Raw genomic sequence first — 20,853 nt, 5'->3', positions numbered from 1 at the left:
GGCTCCGAGCCATCAGCCCAGAGCCTGACGCGGGGCTCGAACTCACGAACCGCGAGATCGTGACCTGGCTGAAGTCGGACGCTGAACCGACTGCGCCACCCAGGCGCCCCTGTTCTCAGTTTTTAAGTGTCTCTTATGCTTTGGCTCTCTTCCACTCTAACCTCCTTTTTTTTTTTTTTTTTTTTCTTTCTTCCCCTCCCTCATGGGTTTCTGTTAAGTTTCTCAGGATCCACATAAGAGTGAAACCATGTGGTATCTGTCTTTCTCTGTATGGCTTATTTCACTTAGCATAACACTCTCCAGTCCCATCCACATTGCTACAAAGGGCCATATTTCATTCTTTCTCATTGCCACGTAGTACTCCATTGTGTATATAAACCACAATTTCTTTATCCATTCATCAGTTGATGGACATTTAGGCTCTTTCCATAATTTGGCTATTGTTGAGAGTGCTGCTATAAACATTGGGGTACAAGTGCCCCTATGCATCAGTACTTCTGTATCCCTTGGGTAAATTCCTAGCAGTGCTATTGCTGGGTCATAGGGTAGGTCTATTTTTAATTTTCTGAGGAACCTCCACACTGTTTTCCAGAGTGGCTGCACCAATTTGCATTCCCACCGACAGTGCAAGAGGGTTCCTGTTTCTCCACATCCTCTCCAGCATCTATAGTCTCCTGATTTGTTCATTTTGGCCTCTCTGACTGGCGTGAGGTGGTATCTGAGTGTGGTTTTGATTTGTATTTCCCTAATGAGGAGCGACGTTGAGCATCTTTTCATGTGCCTATTGGCCATCTGGATGTCTTCTTTAGAGAAATGTCTATTCATGTTTTCTGCCCATTTCTTCACTGGGTTATTTGTTTTTCGGGTGTGGACTTGGTGAGCTCTTTATAGATTTTGGATACTAGCCCTTTGTCCGATATGTCATTTGCAAATATCTTTTCCCATTCTGTTGGTTGCCTTTTAGTTTTGTCGGTTGTTTCCTTTGCTGTGCAGAAGCCTTTTATCTTCATAAGGTCCCAGTAATTCATTTTTGCTTTTAATTCCCTTGCCTTTGGGGGTGTGTCAAGTAAGAAATTGCTACGGCTGAGGTCAGAGAGGTCTTCCTGCTTTCCCCTTCCAGGGTTTTGATGGTTTCCTGTCTCACATTCAGGTCCTTTATCCATTTTGAGTTTATTTTTGTGAATGGTGTGAGAAAGTGGTCTAGTTTCAATCTTCTACATGTTGCTGTCCAGTTCTCCCAGCACCATTTGTTAAAGAGACTGTCTTTTTTCCATCGGATATTCTTTCCTGCTTTGTCAAAGATTAGTTGGCCATACGTTTGTGGGTCTAGTTCTGGGGTTTCTATTCTATTCCATTGGTCTATGTGTCTGTTTTTGTGCCAATACCATGCTGTCTTGATGATGACAGCTTTGTAGTAGAGGCTAAAGTCTGGGATTGTGATGCCTCCTGCTTTGGTCTTCTTCTTCAAAATTACTTTGGCTGTTCAGGGCCTTTTGTGGTTCCATATCAATTTTAGGATTACTTGTTCTAGTTTTGAGAAGAATGCTGGTGCAATTTTGATTGGAATTGCATTGAATGTGTAGATAGCTTTGGGTAGTATTGACATTTTGACAATATTTATTCTTCCAATCCATGAGCACGGAATGTTTTTCCATTTCTTTATATCTTCATCAATTTCCTTCATAAGCTTTCTATAGTTTTCAGCATACAGATCCTTTACATCTTTGGTTAGATTTATTCCTAGGTATTTTATGGTTCTTGGTGCAATTGTGAATGAGATCAGTTTCTTTATTTGTCTTTCTGTTGCTTCATTGTTAGTGTATAAGAATGCAACTGATTTCTGTACATTGATTTTGTATCCTGAGACTTTGCTGAATTTATGTATCAGTTCTAGCAGACTTTTGGTGGAGTTTATCAGGTTTTCCATGTATAGAGAGAGAATTCTAAGTAGGCTCCATGCTGTCAGCGCAGAGCCTGACACAGGACTAGATCTCATGAACTATGAGCCGAAATAGTCAGATTCTTAACTGACTGAGTCCCTGGGTATTCTTCATTGCACGTTTTTTCCTTTCAATACTTTCAATATAGCATGCCACTTTCCTCTGGCCTACAGAGTTTCTGCTGAAAAATCTGATGATAGCCTTTTGGGGTTTCTTGTAAGTGATTGTTTACTCTTGCTGTTTTTGAAAGATTTCTCTTTATCACCACTTTTTGCCTTTTTTTTTTTCTTTTAAGCAGGCTTCACACGCAGCATGGAGCCCAATGTGGGGCTTGAACTCATGACCCTGAGAGCAAGACCTGAGCTGAGACCAAGAGTCAGATACCTAACCAACTGAGCCACCTAGGCACCCCGCTCTTTGCCATTTTTGTATGTTGCTTGATGTGGATCTTTTGGTTTACTCTTACTTCCTGGATCTGGATGTCTGTTTTCTTCCCCAGATTTGGGATATTTTCAGCTATTATTTCTTCAAATAAATTTTCTGTCCCCTTCTCTCTCTCTTCTCCTTCTGGGATCCCTATGATGTAAACATTATGCTTGATGATGTCACTGAGTTTTCTCAACCTATTCTCATTTATTAGTAGTAGTATTATTTGCTATTCAGTCTGGTTGCTTTCCATTACTCTGTCTTTTATATCACTGATCCCTTCTTCTACCTCCTCTAACTTACTACTGATTGCCTCTACTGTATATTTTATTTCAGTTTGAATTCTTTATTTCTTACTGGTTCTTTTTTTATATTTTCTATGTATATGTTGAAGTTCTTACTGAATTAATACTCTCTTGTCTCCAATCTAGTGAGTATCTTTTTGATCATTATTTTGAATTCTTTATCAGGCATATTATCTCTGTTTCACTTAGCTCTTATTGCTATGGTTTTGTCCTGTTCTTTCTTTTGGGACATATTCTCTGTTTCTTCATTTCATCTAACTCTCTGTGTTTGTGTCTATGTACTGTGTAGGTCAGCAGTGTCACCTTGTCTTGAAAACAGTGGTCTTGTGTAGAAGAGGTCCTTTGGTGTCCTACAGTGCCGTGCCCACTTGTCACTAGAACCAGGTACTCCAGGTGTTTCTCTTATGTGGTGTTTCTCCTATGTGTTTCCCCCTCTTGTGTCTAAGCCTTTAGCCCAGTTGGTTACAGTGATCCTGCTTTGCCTGGTATTAGCATAAAGGGCAGGATTTGTTTTTTTCGCCATTCAGGTATCTGTCTGAGGCTTCCATGGGCTCATAGGTGGGTGGTGCCAGCAGTCAGGCTAGCTGTCTGCAGTTAGCCTGTCTGCTATAGATGCAAGGCACTGAGCAGCATTACTTTCTCCCAGCAGGGCCAACTGAGAGGCTTTCCTTGGTGAATGGAGCTGGCAGTCAGACTTGATTCGGCACTTAGCCTCTCTGCCATAGTTGCTGGTGCACCCAATGGCAGGGCTTTCTCCCCGTGCAGCTAGCTAAAAGACTCAGCTGCTAGAACTGTGGGCGTGCTGGTGTATGGGGTTATCTCCCCCTCGCCAGGTCAAGAGTTACTTTGGAGTGGTGCCCATCCCTGCCAGGGCTGCTTGCAGGGTGTAGTGGGGTGGGACAGCTTTGGATGGCTGCCTGGTGAGGTGGATGTTTTGGATGGGACAGGTTTTTACAGGGATTACTAGGCTAGCGTAAGGTATACAGTGTTAGCAAGCTAGGTGGAGAGTTTTAGCCTCGGCTCCCACAAGTGCCTGGCTATCTGGTCTCGGGGAAGGAAAAAGAAATGGTACCTGCGAGCACTTTTGTTTTTGGAGGAATCTGAAGATCCCTGCCCCTCCACTGCACCTTCTGAGATTAGTAAATTAATCTTTACATATACCCCAGGTGCTTTTCAAACTGCTGCTTCTGTGCTGTGTCTTGGGGCTGGAGTTATTTATTATGGGAGCTCTTGAAGGATGAGGACTCAATTTCCTGTTGCCTTCTGGATGCCCAGAGTTAAGCCTGCTGATTTTTAAAATACCTGAAGTTAAGCCTGGCTGATTTCAAAAGCTCCCAAAGTTAAGCCCCACTGGTTTCTAAAGTCAGATGTTACTGGTACTTGTCTTCCCAGTGCAAGTCCCCAGTGCCTGGGGTGCCTGCTGTGGAGTCTCATCCTCTTGCTTCTCTGTGCTTGTGATATCCCTCCCATTTGTGGTTAGTGTTACTGGGGATTTGGTTCCCAACTACATCCCTGCCCCTCCTACCCTTTTTGATGTCACGGCCTTTCTACAATTAACTGTTGAAGGTCGTTTCTCTCAGTCTTAAGGTTGTTTACATAGTGAGTTGAATAGGTGTAGTGTGAGTGTACTTGTGGGACAAGGTGAGCTCTGGATCCTATTCCACCATCTTCCTTTGGATCATCTACTTTTTCATAGTTTTAAAAATGCTTCCACATATATTTTTTCATGTAAACCTCACAGCAATTTTTGTGAGATAACCAGATCTGTTATTATGCCAGTTTCACAAGCAGTATTAAGAGAGTTTTGAGATTTTATTATTCTACATGGCTGGGAAGAAAATGGCAGATTTAGAATTTAGTTCATGGACATTCTGCTGTCTTGTCTCTTATAATCCATGATGAAAAACAAAATTGAGTAAGTCTCTGTGTAAAGGTTATAAGCATCAGTACAGTTTTCCATGAATAGCTAGCTACTCATCCCTTTATTGGCTTTGTCAATCAAAATTTTTCTTTAAAGTTGATGTAACTCATTATCCACTAAGATATGAAAATTCAAGTTTCAATCATATACAAAAGTCTATTCTAGACCGCACAGTTAAAATAGTAGTAGAATATGAAATAATTGTTTAAAATAGCTTGGAAACTTACATGGTAGCTAAGATTATTATAAGTATGACTCCCTAAGAAAGCCATATCTCTCCATCTGTATCTCTCCATTCATCCATCCATTAGAGGATCAACTACTTTACCTTTTTTACTTTACCTCACAAATGTCTATTAAATTCCTATTACTTTTAGTGTATGATAAATGTGGAGTTTTTTTCCATGTTGAAAGGCTAAAGATTGGCATGTAAAAAATTATTACAAGAATTACTAAGCTCTCTTCAGGACTGAGACACTGGGTATCAATAGATTTCCTGTCAGGTCTCTCATTACTGTGTATTTTCTGTGCGCTAGCTATTATTTCTATGTATATCTTGAATGCTAGGTAATTGACTGTTTTGTGTATTTAAACATAACTGCTTATAATGTCTTGATTCTGTATTTTAAAGTTCATTGATGTTTTGAGAAGATGTTGGAGACCCAAATGATGGTTTTAGTATTATTTCCCTGTATCTATTGATTCCAAAAGAAAAGTAACCTAGAATTTCTAGTCTGTTAAAATACAAAGTTTGAAGTAATAATTTTTGTTATAAGTATTCAGCATGCAGCAATCAGAAAAAAAAAATTGTAGAGGTTTGGAGGTCTTTCTAAAATATTTAATAACTGGTCCATATACAGATTTCCACAGGTGGCCCCAATCTTTTTTTTATATTTAGTTCAAATTTCAATCTAACAAGGCAGATATCCATAGAACCCTCCACTCAACAGTTGCAGAATATACATTCCTCTACAGTGTACCTGGAACATTCACCAGCATAGCCCATATGCCAAGAAAAATGGAACCTTAATACATTATACAAAGTATATTTTCTGACCACAGTGGAATTAAATTAGAAATCAGTAACAGAATGAAATTTGAGAAATTCACAAATGTATGGAAGTTAAATAATATGTAACTAAATAACCAACTGGCCAATGAAGTAATCACAAGGGGAATTAGAAAGTAAGATGAAAAAAAATGAAAACACATTTACCAAGACACATGGGATGCAGCTAGAACAATACTTAGGGGAGGATATGTAGCTGCAAATGCCTACATTAGAAAAGACGAATCTCAGTAATGTTACCTTCTACCATAAGACACTGGGATAATCAAGCAAACTAATCCTAAAGCCAGCAGTAAAGAAGTACTAAAGAGTAGAGCAGAAGTTTGTGAAACTGAGAATAGAAAAACAGTAGAGAAAATCAGCAAAACTGAAAGTTGGTTCTTTTTCCAGAGGTTTTGAAACCTGACAAACCTTTATCTAGATTGGTCATTTGAAGAAAGACCAAACCAAGATTACTAAAATTGGGGGGAAAAAAGAGACATGATCATCTTACAGAAATAAAAAGATTTATAAGGAAATATTATGAATAATTGTAGGCTAATAGATAAGTGAGGTGAAGTAGGCAAATTCCTAGAGGGATAAAAACTATCAAAAAATGACTCAAGAAGAAGTAGAAAAGTTAAATTGATCTGTAATAAGTTAAAGAGATTAAATTAATCAAAATACTACCTACAAAGAAAAAGCCAGGTCCATATGGCTTCGTTGGTGAATTCTAATAGTCATTAAAGAATTAATGTAAATTCTGCACAAACTCTTCTCAAAAATAGAAAAGGATCCCACACTTAACTCATCTTATGATGCCAGTATTATCATGATAACAAAACCAGACAAATATATCACAAGAACAGTAGAAACCAATCTCTTAGGATTACAGACACAAAACTCCTCAACCCAATACAAGCAAATTGAATCCAGTCACATATAAAAAGAATTGTATACCATAACTAAGTATGATTTATCCCAGGAATGTAAGGTTGACTTAACCTCCAGAAATCTACTCATGTTATACCAGTAAAATAAGGATAAAAATCACATTATTTTCTCAACAGATGCAAAAAAAAGCATTTGACAATTCAACATACTTTTATGATAAAAGCAGTTAAAAACTAGAGATAAAAGGGAACTTTCTTTATTGATAAAGTACATCCACAAAACCTCCCTAAGTATGACTCCCTAAGAAAGCCATATCTCTCCATCTGTATTTCTCCATTCATCCATCCATTAGAGGATCAACTACTTTACCTTTTTTACTTTACCTCACAAATGTCTATTAAATTCCTATTACTTTTAGTGTATGATAAATGTGGAGTTTTTTTCCATGTTGAAATTACAAGAATTACTGAGCTCTCTTCAGGACTGAGACACTTAATATCATACTTAATGATGAAAAAAAACCCTGTATGCTTCTCCCTAAAATTAGGAACAAGAAAAGAATACTTATTCTGACCTCTTCTATTTAATATTGCACTGGAGTTTCTAGCCCGGGAAGTTAGTTAAGAAAATGAAATAAAGGCATCCAGAGTAGAGAGAAAGTAAAACTATTTGCAGATGACATAATCTTGTTTATATAAAAACCTAAGGAAGTCACTAAAAAAAAAAAAACTATAAAAACTAATAAGCAAATTAAGGTTAAAGGATACAAGTTCAATATTCAAGAAATCAATTGTATATTTATATGCTAGCAATGAACAATTTGAGAATGAATGTAAGAAAACAATTCCCCTTTCAGTGGCATCAAAAAGAATACTTAGAAATTAGTTTTTCAGAAGAAGTGTAAAACTCATGCTCTGAAAACTATAAAACATTGTTGAAAGAAATTAAGAAGATCTAATAAAAATTGAATGACATCCTTATTCATGGATTGGAAGATTTAGCATGCTGGTATTTCCTAAACTGATCTACATATTCAGTGCAATCCTTATTATAAAATCCCAGCTTGCTTCTTGGCAGAAATTAATAACCTCATCCTGAAATTCATATGGAAATGCCAGGGACCCAGAATATCCAAAACAAGCTTGAAAAAGGACTGAGTTGGAGAACTCACACTTCCTGATTTTAAATTTTTCTACAAAGCTACATTAATGGATAGAGTGTGATGTTGGCATAAGGACAGATGTGCAGGTCTAGGGACTAGAATTGAGAATCCAGAAATGACCCCTTATAGTGCATCCAAGGCCTACATATAAGAGGTAAAAAACACAAAACTCTCTGAAGAAACATACATGTAAATTGTGCCATTGGGTTTGAAAATGGCTTCTTAAATATGACACTGAAAGCAGAACGAAACAAAGAAGAAAGATAACTGGGGGCACCTGGGTGGCTCAGATCATGATCTCACGGTTTGTGGGTTCGAGCCACGCCCATGTTGGGCTCTGTGCTGACAGCTCAAGGCCTGGAGCCTACTTCAGATTCTGTGTCTCCCTCTCTCTCTCTGTGCTCTTGTGCTCTGTCTCTCTCAAAAATAAATAAACATTTTAAAAATTTTAAAAAGAAAATTAATTAAAAAAAGATAATTGGGCTGTATCAAAATTTAAAACTTAACTGATTAAAAAATGGGTAAAGGACCTGAATAGACATTTTTCCAAAGAAGACCTATGCATGGCCAACAAGTATATGAAAAGGTAAACATCACTGATAATCCAGGAAGCACAGATTAAAACAAACCTACAGTGAGATCTCACCTCAGACCTGTTAGGATCTCAAGTGTGTTCTCACCACCAAAAATAAATAAAAGGTAACTGTGTGAGATGATGGGTATGTTAATTATCTTGGTTGTGGTAGCCATTTCACAATGTATACATATATTAAAACATCACATTGTACACCTTAAATGCATTCAGTTTTGCTCATCTTATCTTAGTAATAAGGGTATATGGAAATAACATGAAAGAAAACATGGAATTGGGGAAAAGAGCAATGTATGTTAGTTATTTACAGAAGGTCTGGATGGCTGGAGTACCAGATGTGAAGAAAGTAATGGGCAGTAGTGGGAGAAGAAAGCAGGGTTGAAGCATGGTGATCTTTGGAGTTTTGCCAACAAATTTGGCTTCTACATCTCTACAGCCCTAGCTTCTTACAGTGCCTGATAAAAACACATATTCAATAAATGTTAATTGTTGTTAAGACCAAACCAGAAGACAAAAAAACCTCCGTTGCTGAGAAAATTCTAACTAATAAAAATGAAATTTAAGATAAAACTTTTTTTCTTTTTAACTTTTATGCTCCAGAGGATACCATCATGAAAGTCAAAAGACAACCCAACTGAATAGAGAAAGTATTTTTCAAGTCATGTATCTGATAAGGGACTTCCATTTGAAATATTTTTTAAAAAGCCTTACAACTTAGTAATATAAAAGAAAACCTAATTAAAAATGCACTATGGATCTGAGTAGACATTTCTGTAAGAATCATATACAAATGGTCAATAAGCACATGAAATGATGTTTAACATTACTAACTTGGGAAATGCAAATCAAAACCATTTTGATATATCACATCCCATCACTAGGATGGCAAATTAAAAAACAAAAAACTAGGTAATCTTAATTGTGACCAAAATGTAAATGAAGAAATTGAAACTCATATACTGCTGGTGAAATTATAAAACTGTAGCACCTTTGGAAAATAGTCTGGCAGTTCCTGAAAAGATTTAACATAGATTACTATGTAAGTCAGCATTTCCATTCCTAGGTATGTACAGGAGAGATGAAGGCATATGTACGCACAGAAATTTGTACAGGGATGTTCATAGCAGCGTGATTCATAATAGCCAAAAAGTGGACAATCCAAATGTCCATTGGTGGATAAATGGATATGGTCTATGTATACAGTGGAACATTATTTGGTGGTAAAAAGAAATGCTGTATTGATGCATACTACAACATGAATGAACCTTGAGAATATTGAAAGTAGGGGCGCCTGAGTGGCCTCTGTTGGTTAAGTGTCTGACTTAGGCTCGGGTCGTGATCTCACTGTTCGTGAGTTCAAGCCCTGCATTGGGTTCTCTCTGGTCAGCACAGAGTCTGCTTCAGATCCTCTGTTTTCCTTTCTCTTTGACTCCCTCCCTCTCTCTCTCTCTCTCTCTCTCTCTCTCTCTCTCTCTCTCTCTCAAATAAACATTTAAAAAAACAACAAATGAACCCAGTCTCAAACCTTAAAAAAAAAAGAAAGAAAATATTCAAAGTGACAGAAGCAAGTCACAAAAGACCACATATTGTATGATTCCATTTATATGAAAAATCCAGAATAGGTAAATCTATATAGAGAAGGCAGATCAGTGGTTGGGGCAGTATTGGGATGACTGCTAATGGTTAGGGTTTTTTGGGAGTAGGTGATGAAAATGTTCTAAAACTGATTATGATAATGGTTTCACAACTGTGTGAATATACTAAAAATCATTTAATTGTACACTTTAAATAGGTGAATTATATGGTGTATGAATTATGTCTCAATAAACCTATTAACAAAAAATTCACCACCACAACAAAAATAGAAATATAACCAGGCCTTTATGGTTGTCTTGGTCGAGTCTCTTTAAACTTAAGATACTTCACTTTCTCCACCATCCTTCTTGCCTCCCATTTTTATGGTAGTTTGTGGAAGAGCTCAGTTGAGTATCTCACATTCTTAATTTTTCTGCATCCTTCTTTTTGGTATTATGTAACTTGTGTGACAGAAATGCTTTATAGGTAATTCTGTGTACTCTATCTTGCCTACATATGTGTAGTCTCATTTGAAAGATTTCACTCTGAAAAAAATCACTTTGATGATGATGATGATGATACTTCTCCTCCTCCTCCCCCTCTTCCCCACTTGGGGGTTGAACTCACAACCCCAAGATCAAGGGTCACATGCTCTACCAACTCAGCCAGCCAAGTACCCCAAATCACTTTGATTCTATACCAATTTTAAATCTCATATTAAAATATAGGGTGAAGGGGATTAAGTATACAAGATTTTACTGGAATTATGGCCTTAAGATAGTGAATAGTTATTAAATTCCATTCACCCATAAACATACAGTTTAGACATTTCTCCTTGAGGTGTCTAATTTTTCAGTTTTGCTTGAAATTTCATTCCAGAAAATAATAACTAAGACTAGTAGGAAACCAGTGAAGATCTTTAAGGAGAAAATGGCATCAGATTTATGCTTTTGAAGATCCTTCACTGCAGTGAAGGTTCCAGAGCAGATGCTGGAGAACAGTTAGGAAAGTCTTAAGTAGTTCAGATGAATTAAGACAGTAATTTGCATGAGAATCATGGTTATGGAATTAGAAGTAGACTGTTGAGAAAATATTTAGGAGGTAAAACAGATGAGACTTCGTAATGGATCTAGTATATAAGTTGAGGTATCTAGTTGGTTCCCAGGTTTCTGACTTTTGCAACTGGATGAATGTCAGTAGCATTCTCTCAAAATAGGAAATATTGGAGTACATCTGGGTTTGAGCCTCCTTAATCTGATAAGTGCTGGACAAGCTGAGTTTGAGATACCAAAATGGATGTGTCTGATAGACATCAATATAAGGGACCAGAGCTCAACACAAAGAGGAGTCTGTGCTAGATATGTAAATATGGGAGTCATTAGTTTGTATGGGCTAATTAGTCTGTGTTGGCTAATACTGAATTTGAGGAACGCCAACATTTAATGACCAAGTGAGTGAAGATGAACCGGCCAGAGAGACTGATAGTGACTAGAGAAGTAGAAGGAAAACTAGGAGAAATTGGTGTCGCAGAAGCCAATGAGTATTTCAAAAGGAGGAAGTAGTCAGTAGTGCCTAGATGGTACTGTGAAAGGCTACATATGTCCTTCCAAACTTGTATGTTTATTTTCTGTACCTATTGATCATATCTGTGGTCTAATTACATATGACTTTGTATCCTAGCTTTTATTGTTTTTACTTAATTATTATTAATATTTTTCTTGTTTATAATCTTTAGTCCACAGAGTGGATATACACTTTTTTTAAATATGAAATTTATTGTCAAATTGGTTTCCATACAACACCCAGTGATTATCCCAACAGGTGCCCTCCTCAATGCCCATGACCCACTTTCCCCTCCCTCCCACCCCCCATCAACCCTCAATTTATTCTCAGGTTTTAAGGGTCTCTTATGTTTTGACTCCCTCCCTCTCTAACCTTTTTTTTTTTTTTTCCCTTCCTCTCTGCCGTGGTCTTCTGTTAAGTTTCTCAGGATCCACATAAGAGTGAAAACATATGGTATCTGTCTTTCTCTGTATGACTTATTTCACTTAGCATAACACTCTCCAGTTCCATCCACGTTGCTACAAAAGGCCATATTTCATTCTTTCTCATTGCCACGTTGTATTCCATTGTATATATAAAGCACAATTCCTTTATCCATTCATCAGTTGATGGACATTTAGGCTCATTCCATAATTTGGCTATTGTTGAAAGTGCTGCTATAAACATTGGGGTACAAGTGCCCCTATGCATCAGCACTCCTGTATCCCTTGGGTAAATACCTAGCAGTGCTATTGCTGAGTCATAGGGTAGATCAATTTTTAATTTTTTGAGGAACCTCCATACTGTTTTCCAGAGTGGCTCCACCAGTTTGCATTCCCACCACCAGTGCAAGAGGGGTATCCTCGCCAGTATCTGTAGTCTCCTGATTTGTTCATTTTAGTCACTCTGACTGGCATGAGGTGGTATCTGAGTGTGGTTTTGATTTGTATTTTCCTGATGAGGAGCAACGTTGAGCATCTTTTCATGTGCCTGTTGGCCATCTGGATGTCTCCTTTAGAGAAGTGTCTATTCATGTCTTCTGCCCATTTCTTCACTGGATTATTTGTTTTTTGGGTGTGGAGTTCGAGTTAACCATTTCCCTATTGCTAAGTAATTAAGATACCTCTACATTTTTGAAGCACCTCATATGCTTTAGAAGGGGTGTATTTTAGGTGTTTTTCTTAGGCTACTATACCAGAAGTAGGATTCCATCAAAGGCTTAGAATATATCTTTGTGGTCTTGACATTTTCTAGCAAAATGACATATTTTTGAAGCAGTGTTCATAGACATCTTTTAAAAAAAGTTTTTAATATTTTTATTTTTGAGAGACAGAGACAGAGCACTAGTGGGGGAGGGGCAGAGAGAGAGAGGGAGGCACAGAATCAGAAGTAGGCTCTAGGCTCCGAGCTATCAGCACAGAGCCTGACGCAGGGCTTGAACTCACGAACCATGAGATCATGACCTGGGCCAAAGTAGGATGCTTAACCAGCTGAGCCACCCAGATGCCCCATAGACATCTTTTTTAAACATTTGATTATTTTTACAAATTGACTTTATTAATTATTATTATTTATGCAAGTCACACCTGTTAAGAGGAAAGTATTACCCTAATTGCTAAAATTTTATAGTATTTTTAAAAAATATTCTTTCATATATCTTTTTAAATGTAAACCATAAATGGCATCATATTACACTTGTTTTTTTGTAATCCACTTTTATCATCTAAATAAAATACAGATTCCATTATAATTTTTAGTGGTTACATGTGTATCTTAAAATTACTTAATCTTTTAAAGTCCAGATAATATGTTTGTATAGGTTCATCTCATTTAAAATCTTAGTGTACTGCTGCTGGGTTAAGGGATATATGTATTTAAATTTTCAAATATATATTTCTACATGTGTTGCTTATGGTTTCAAAGTGGGGGTTTTTGTTAGAGAACTCTTTTTCTTTTGAAAAAGGATAATTTTTGGAAAATTGTGGTATTTGATTTCATACATCTAAAATTACTGTGCTTTTGTATCTTCCATCATTTTATCTTTAGCTTTTGCCTGTGATTACAGAGCAGTTACAGTGGATGCCATTTGTGAATGCCAAACTTCATCAGCCTTTTGTAAAATTTATATATTGGTCTCTAAGGCAGCTAGATGCTGGAACACAGGTAATTGATTAATAGTCTATGTTTTTTAATTGTTTCTCTTGATCTTGTTCTTTTACAGGTTTTTTTGTTCTGTTTACATTTCAGAACTTTTTGCCTTCTCTGCTTTATTACTTTTTCTTTATCCTTTTATAAATACTGTTTTTCAGTGCCGTAGGTTTTAATCAATATGTAAAATTGTTTTTTGAGTTTCAAAATTATATAATAAGTGTCACTGTTCGGTTATTGTTAAAACTTACTGCCCCCTCCCCACTATATTTTATAATATTTCATATTTTACTGAAGGTAATAAAAATGTAAGATTTCTTGTGTTTTATGCCAATAAGTACATATTAGCTAAATTAGATAATAATTTTTATAATAGCCTAATCAGAACAAAAAAATTATTCTGGCATATTATAAAATGAATGCTATATGTTATCTGTTCATATAAGGTTCATTCAATTTAAATTATGTCATGCATATGTAATCATTTGTGCTATGAGCTGTATTAGGTTTGTAAAATTTTATTTCCCTAATTAGTATTAATAAATGCTGTTATAGCTTTCATTTACTTAAAGGAGAAAAATGAATTTGTGCTTGGGTAGTGTAATCTTGGTCCTATGGAATTATAGAAGCACATAGCTAAATCACTCAGTGTGGTACTTATGATTAAGTAGTATTAATTGAGTCATGTGATTATTATGTAGTATGATGATTAAGATTAAGCAAAAATATCTTTCCTGAGGTGGTATTCCATATATTTTGCCTCTGTGTTGCACAAGTAAACACAGGAGCATAAATGCACACATGTGCTTGCACACCCCCCAGCCCCATGGAATATCATGTTTAATTTATTAGTCTTAACTACATTTCTCACTAAACAAAGTTATATTGATTATCAGGTCTTGTAATGTTGCTATCTTCTTCTTAAAATTTTATTTTGCTTTTTGTATAATGGTTTCTGAATGCTCTCAGCCACAAAAGGCTAGGCTCAGAAATTGAATGAAATCTTACTTTGTCTTCCTTCCAAATATTCTTCTCATTTTCCTTCAGATAATTTATAGTTTATTTTTATCTACAAATATATACTCTGCACCCTTCTCTGTGTGCTATTCTAGACAGATACTAGCCTGCATCTATGTTTCTAATGAAAAGTAGCATTCTTGCCACGGTCCTGTTTCTTTATTCAGCATTGATGGATTTCTAATATTTCAGTTTTAACAGTTGTCTGACTGCAAATACTTTTTCATTCTTTTTAATGTTTATTTTTAAGTTTTAAAAATGTTTATTTATTTTTGAGAGTGAGAGAGACAGAATGTGTGCAGGGGAGGGGCAGAGAGAGAGGGAGACACAGATCTAGAAGTGGGTCCAGGCTCTGAGTTCATGTACTTTTTAAAAATTAAGCTTTTTATTTTGACATAATAGTAGATTCACTCAGTAATAACAACTACTACAGAGAAATCACTTGTGTCCCTAACCCACTTTCCCCCAATGGTAACATCTTGAAAAACTAGTACAATATCACAGCCACAATTGATAGTAGTCAAAATAGTAGGAGTTCTACATCACCATAGAGATTCTTCATGTACACACATATATATATATATATATATACAGACTTTATTTTTTAGAGCTAATTTGGGTTCACAGTAAAATTGAGAACAGAAATTCCCCATATACTCCCTGACCCCACATATGTACTGCTTACCACACTATCAGCTTCCTGCAACAGAATTTGTTACAAATTGTTACAATTTGTTACACTCAAACGTATCTTGGTATGTCCTTCCACTCCAAGTCCATACCTTACATTAGAGTTCACTTTGGTGTTTTACATTCTCTGAGTTTTGACAAAAATATAATGGTATATGACCATCATTTACAGAATAATTTGATACTAAAAATAGTTTTCCCTAAAATTCCTCTGTGCTCTGCCTATTTATACTTCCCACACCCCTAATTCCTGCAGACCACTAATCCTTTTACTCTTTGCTTTTTACATAATGTCATAGCTTTGCCCTTTACAGAATATCATAGTTAAGAGTTATTCTGTATGTCGCCTTTTCAGATTGGCTTCTTTCACTTAGCAGTATGTACTTAAGATTCCTCCATGTCTTTTCTTGGTTTGATAGCTCATTTCTTTCAGTGCTGAGTAACACTCCGTTGTCTGTATGTACCACGGTTTATCCATTCACCTACTGAAGGATCTCTTGATTGCTTCCAAGTTTTGGCAAGTATGAATAATATAAACATCCATGTGCAGGATTTGTGTGACATTAATTTTCAATTCCTTTGGGTAAATACCAAGGAGCACAATTGTTAGATAGATATGGTAAGAATATGTTTAATTTTTTTGAAAAACTGTAAGCTGCCTTCCAAAGTGGCTATACCATTTTGCATTTTAGCAGCAGTGAATGAGAGTTTCTGTTGCTCCACATCCTCATCAACATTTGGTGTTGTCAGTGTTTTGGGTTTTGGCTGTTCCAATTGGTGTAGAGTCAAGTCTCCTTTTAATTTGCAATTCCCTAATGACATACTGTTGGGCATCTTTTCATATGCTGATTTGCCATCTGTATATCTTCTCTGGTGAGGTTTCCAGGTTCTTTTGCCCATTTTTTAAATTGGGTTTTCTTACAATAGCGTTTTTAGAATTCTTTCTAAATTTTGGATAACAGTTCTTTATCAGATGTGTCTTTGCAGATATTTTCTCCTCCCAATCTGTTTCTCATTTCTCATTCTCTTGACAAGAGTGGTTTTTAATTTTAATGAAGTCCAATTTCTCAGTTATTTTTTGTGCATCATGCCTTTAGTGTGGTATCTAAAAAGTATTTATTGTATCTAGCATCTTACACACTCATGGAGAATTGACCTCTTTATTATTGTGTAATGCCTTTCTTTCCCTGGTAACTTTCCTTGCTCTGAGGTCTGTTTTGTCTGAAATTAATATAGTTATTCCAGCTAGCTTTTGATTAGTGTTTGCATGGTATATCTTTCTATTCATTTACTTTCAATCTGTATTTGTCTTTATATTTAAAGTGGGTTTCCTAAAAAATAAAAAATAAAAAAAAAATAAAGTGGGTTTCTTGTCGACAGTGTGGGTCTTATATTTTGATTTAGTCTGATAATCTCTTTTAATTGGTATATTTTGACTATTGATATTGAAAGTGATTATTGATATTGTTGGATTAATATCTACCATAGTTGTCACTGTTTTTTATTTATTGACAATTATTCTTTGTTCCTGTTTTGTTCTCTCAGTCTTTTCCTGCCTTTTGTGGTTTTAATTGGACCTTTTATATGCTTCTAACTTTCCCTTCTTTCTTAGCCTTCAGTTGTACTTCTTCTTTTACATTTTTTAGTGGTTGCCCTGACTTTGCAATATACACTTAGAACTACTCTAAATCCACTTTCAAATTACACTATACAGCTTTACATGTAGTGTGAGTATCTTATAATACAGTAGACTCACCTTACCTGCGATTTCAGTTACCCATGGTAAACCAAAGTCTGGAAGCAGGTTATCCTCCTTCTGAAGTATTGTCAAAGGTCAGTAATAGTCTAATGCTAAGTAGGGTCACAATGTCTATATCATTTACCTCACTTTTTCTCATCCTGTAGACATTTTAGCATCTACAATATTACCATAAGGGTGAGTACAGTACAAATAAGATATTTTGAGGGAGAGAGAGAGGCCACACTCATACAACTTTTATTATGGTATGTTGTTGTAATCTGTTTTATTATTGTTAACCTCTTACTGTGCATAACTTATAAATTAAACTTTATCATAGGTATGTATGTATAGGAAAAGATGCAGTATATAAAAGGTTTGGTACTGTCCATGGTTTCGGATATCCACTGTGGTCTTGGAACACATGTCCCGTGATAAGGGGGGACTACTATAACAAAATACTGCTGATGTCTTCCTCCTGTCTCTTATTCCCTTGTATAATTCCTGTCATTCATTTCACTACACATTAACCTACATAAACATGTATATATCTATATCTACGTCTATGATACAATGATCAATAATACAATTGTGTATACACACATACACACACAGGCACACATGCACATGCTCACAGACACACAGGCATCCATAATCCAATACATTGTTGCTATTGTTTTCAAAAAACTTATCTGTTAGATCAGTTAATAACAAATAAAAGCACTTATTCCTTCTCTAATGCTCTTTATGTACATCCAGGTTTCTAAGCTATATAATTTTCCTTGTCTCTAAATAACTTTTATTAATATTACTTTCAGTAACAGAATCCCTCAATTTTTGTTGGTGTGAGAAAATCTTTATTTTTCCTTTATTTTTGATAGATAATTTCAGAGTATGTAGAATTCTAGGTTGGTGGGGTTTTTTCCTCAGCATTTTAAACATTTCATTATATTTTCTTCATGCTTACATGATTTTTGAGGAGACTTTGGATGTAATTCTTATCTTTGCTTCTCTGTAAATAACCTTTTTTCTCTTTTGGCTTCTATCAAGATTTTTAAAAAAAGCTTTTATTTTCTGAAGTTTGAATATGATATGCCTTAATGCATTTTTGTGTGCATTTATTTATCCTCTTAGGTGTTCTCTGAGCTTCCTGGTTTTGTGGGGTTTGTTTCTTGTGTTAATTTGGAGGAAATTCTGTCATTACTGCTCTCTATATATATTTTTTTTTTTTTAATTTTTTTTTTTTTTTTAGAGTGTGTGAGTGAGTGAGGGGCAGAGGAAGAATCCCAGGAAGTGCAGAGAGAGAAGAGACAGAGTGCAGAGCCCAGAGCAGGGCTCAGGGTCACCAGAAGCAGTGCTCAAGATCACCCAATGTGGGGCTCAAACTCACAAGTCGTGAGATCATCACCTGAGCCCAAGTGGGATGCTTCACCAGCTGAGCCACCTAGGATCCCCACTTCAAATATTTATTTTATTCCTTTGTTTATTTTCCTTCTGGTATTTTCATTACCCATGTGTTGCACCTTTTGTAATTGTCTCAAACAGAATTTTTGGATATTCTGTTCCATTTTTTCCAGTTTGGGTTTTCCTCCTTGTGTTCCAATTTCTGTTGATGTGCCATCAGACTTAGATATTATTTCTTTGTCTGTGTGTAGTCTACTAATGAGCCCACCAAAAGTATTCTGCATTTACAGTGTTTCTGATCTCTAGTATTTTTGGGTTTTTTTGGGTTTAATTAATTTATTTTTTGGGGGGGGGGTACAGAGAGAGAGGGGGAGAGAGAATTCCAAGGAGGCTCCACACTATCAGCACAGAGCCCAACACTGGGCTCAATCTCAAGAACCGTGAGATCATGACCTGAGCCAAAATCAAGAGTCAGATGCTTAACTGACTGAGCCACCCAGGGGCCCCTCTGTTATTTCTTTTGATTCTTTCTTAGAGTTTCCATCTCTCTGCTCTCTGTTGTCTACTTGTTTCATTAGAGCTCTTAGAATATTAATCATAGTTGTTTTAAATTCTTTGATTATTCCAGCATTTCTACCATATTTGAGTCTGATTCTGAAGTTTGCTCTGTCTTTTCACACTGTGTTTTTTGCCTTTTAGCATGGCTTGTAATTTTTTCTTGTTATCTGGACATGATATACTATGTAAAAGTGACTGCTGTAAATGAGCCTTCAATACTATGGTAAGATGTGTGGGAAGGGGAAGTGTTCTGTAGTTGTGTAATTCAGTCTCAGTCATTTGGTGAGCTTGTGTCTTGGGGCTATGAACTTCATAAATGCCTCTCAGTTTTTCTCCCCATGAGGTGGGGCAGGATTGCTAGAGTGGGCTGGAGTTTCGTATTTCCTTTCTGCTAGGTCTGTTAGATTCTTATAAAATCTCAGTAGGTTAAGCTCTGGTAAGGTAGTTTCTCTTGAGGACAGATCTTTTTAACAAGGACAAAATTGTGTCATATTTCCAAATGGTTACTTTTTTTACCCCCCCCCCCCACCTGAAGCATGAGGGGATTTTTCTCCAGTCTTCACTGTGAGAACTGTTAGAGCTCCTCATCTAAAACCAACAAAATCTGAGAACTCCCTTGTGACTGGCCACAGCCAGCATTCTTAACTCTCAGACTTGTTCACATTGGGCCTCCAGCAGTTTTCTTTTCTTTTTCCTTTTTTTAAATATGGCACACTTCATGAATTTGCATGTCATCCATACTCAGGGGCCATGCTAATCTTTTCTGTATTGTTCCAATTTTAGTATATGTGCTGCCGAAGCAAGCACTCCAGCAATTTTTGGTTATGGTTCATATTTTCCTACCCTGGTACCAGTTCCCACAGAGATTTCAGCTCATGGGTTTCTGCTGCAGTAAGCTGTAATTCTCTGTATTCACCTGTCTGTCTCCAAATTTGGGCTTTGCCCTGTGTTCTCACTTCTGTTGGATCTAAGAAAGTTTAATTTTTCAGTTGTTCAGCTTTTTACTTTTGTTAGGATGGAGTGATAACTTCCAACCCCCTTACCTGCCTAACCAGAAATCAGAAGTTCTCATGTTGCATTTTTATAGCAATACCCACTTTCCTCCTGGTCTACCCCCTCTTTAATCCCTCCAGTCACGAACTTCCATTTCTATGATTTTGTCATTTCGCAAATGTTATATGAGTGGAATTATATAGTATGTAACCCTTTGAGATTGACTTTTTTTACTTAGCATAATTTGCTGGAGATCTATTTAAGTTGTGGCATTTCTTTTTATTGATTCCATGATAGGAATATACCACATTTTAACCATTCATTGGTTAAAGGAAACTGGTTTTTAACCATTATAAATGCTGTAAACATTTATGTGGAGGTTTTTGTGTATAAATAGTTTTTATTCCTCTAGGATAAATGTCCAAGAGTGTACTTGTTGTATGGTAGCTCCATGTTTAATTTTTTTAATAAACTGCCAAATTTTAAGAGTGATTTTATTATTTTATGCTCTTACCAGCAATATATGAGTGATCTAGTTTCTCCATGACCTCACCAGCATTTAGTGTTTTTATTATTTTTTTTAAGTTTTATTTTTTGTTTTATATTTTATTTGTTTTGTTTTGTTATTTTATTTTATGTTATTTTATTTTATGTTTTTTTTTAATTTTAGAGAGAGAGATTGCAAGCAGGGGAGGGGCAGAGAGAGGCAAACAGAAAATCCCAAGCAGGCTCTGCAGGAGCGGTGTGGAGCCTGACAAGGAGCTTGGACCCACCAACTGTGAGATCATGACCTGAGCCAAAACGAAGAGTCAGAAGCTTAACTGACTGAGTCACCCAGGCACCACTATGTTGTTACTATTTTTTATTTTCACCATTCTGGTAGTATTGTTTTCTCATTGG

The 20,853-nt window shown here is 36.2% G+C and overlaps 1 protein-coding gene and 1 non-coding gene across 11 annotated transcripts in view; one reads left to right on the top strand and one right to left on the bottom strand.

Annotated features, from left to right (window-relative positions):
• The window catches only part of CCDC138 (coiled-coil domain containing 138), a 141,395-nt gene that overhangs the window by 42,671 nt on the left and 77,871 nt on the right, over positions 1-20,853 (top strand). For all 10 annotated transcript variants that reach the window (XM_049650151.1, XM_049650143.1, XM_049650142.1 and 7 more), the window contains one exon: positions 13,452-13,568. In XM_049650151.1, the coding sequence (XP_049506108.1) occupies positions 13,452-13,568 (117 nt within the window). The remainder of the gene's footprint in view (positions 1-13,451; positions 13,569-20,853) is intronic.
• On the bottom strand, positions 19,661-19,767 carry LOC125937225 (U6 spliceosomal RNA). The gene has a single exon (XR_007462310.1). It is a non-coding gene; the product is annotated as a U6 spliceosomal RNA (small nuclear RNA).

This window comes from Panthera uncia (assembly GCF_023721935.1).
Source record: "Panthera uncia isolate 11264 chromosome A3 unlocalized genomic scaffold, Puncia_PCG_1.0 HiC_scaffold_11, whole genome shotgun sequence".
NCBI classification, from domain to species: domain Eukaryota; kingdom Metazoa; phylum Chordata; class Mammalia; order Carnivora; family Felidae; genus Panthera; species Panthera uncia.
The sequence above is the reverse complement of the archived record's forward strand: the minus strand, read 5'-3'. Positions and strand labels throughout refer to the sequence as shown.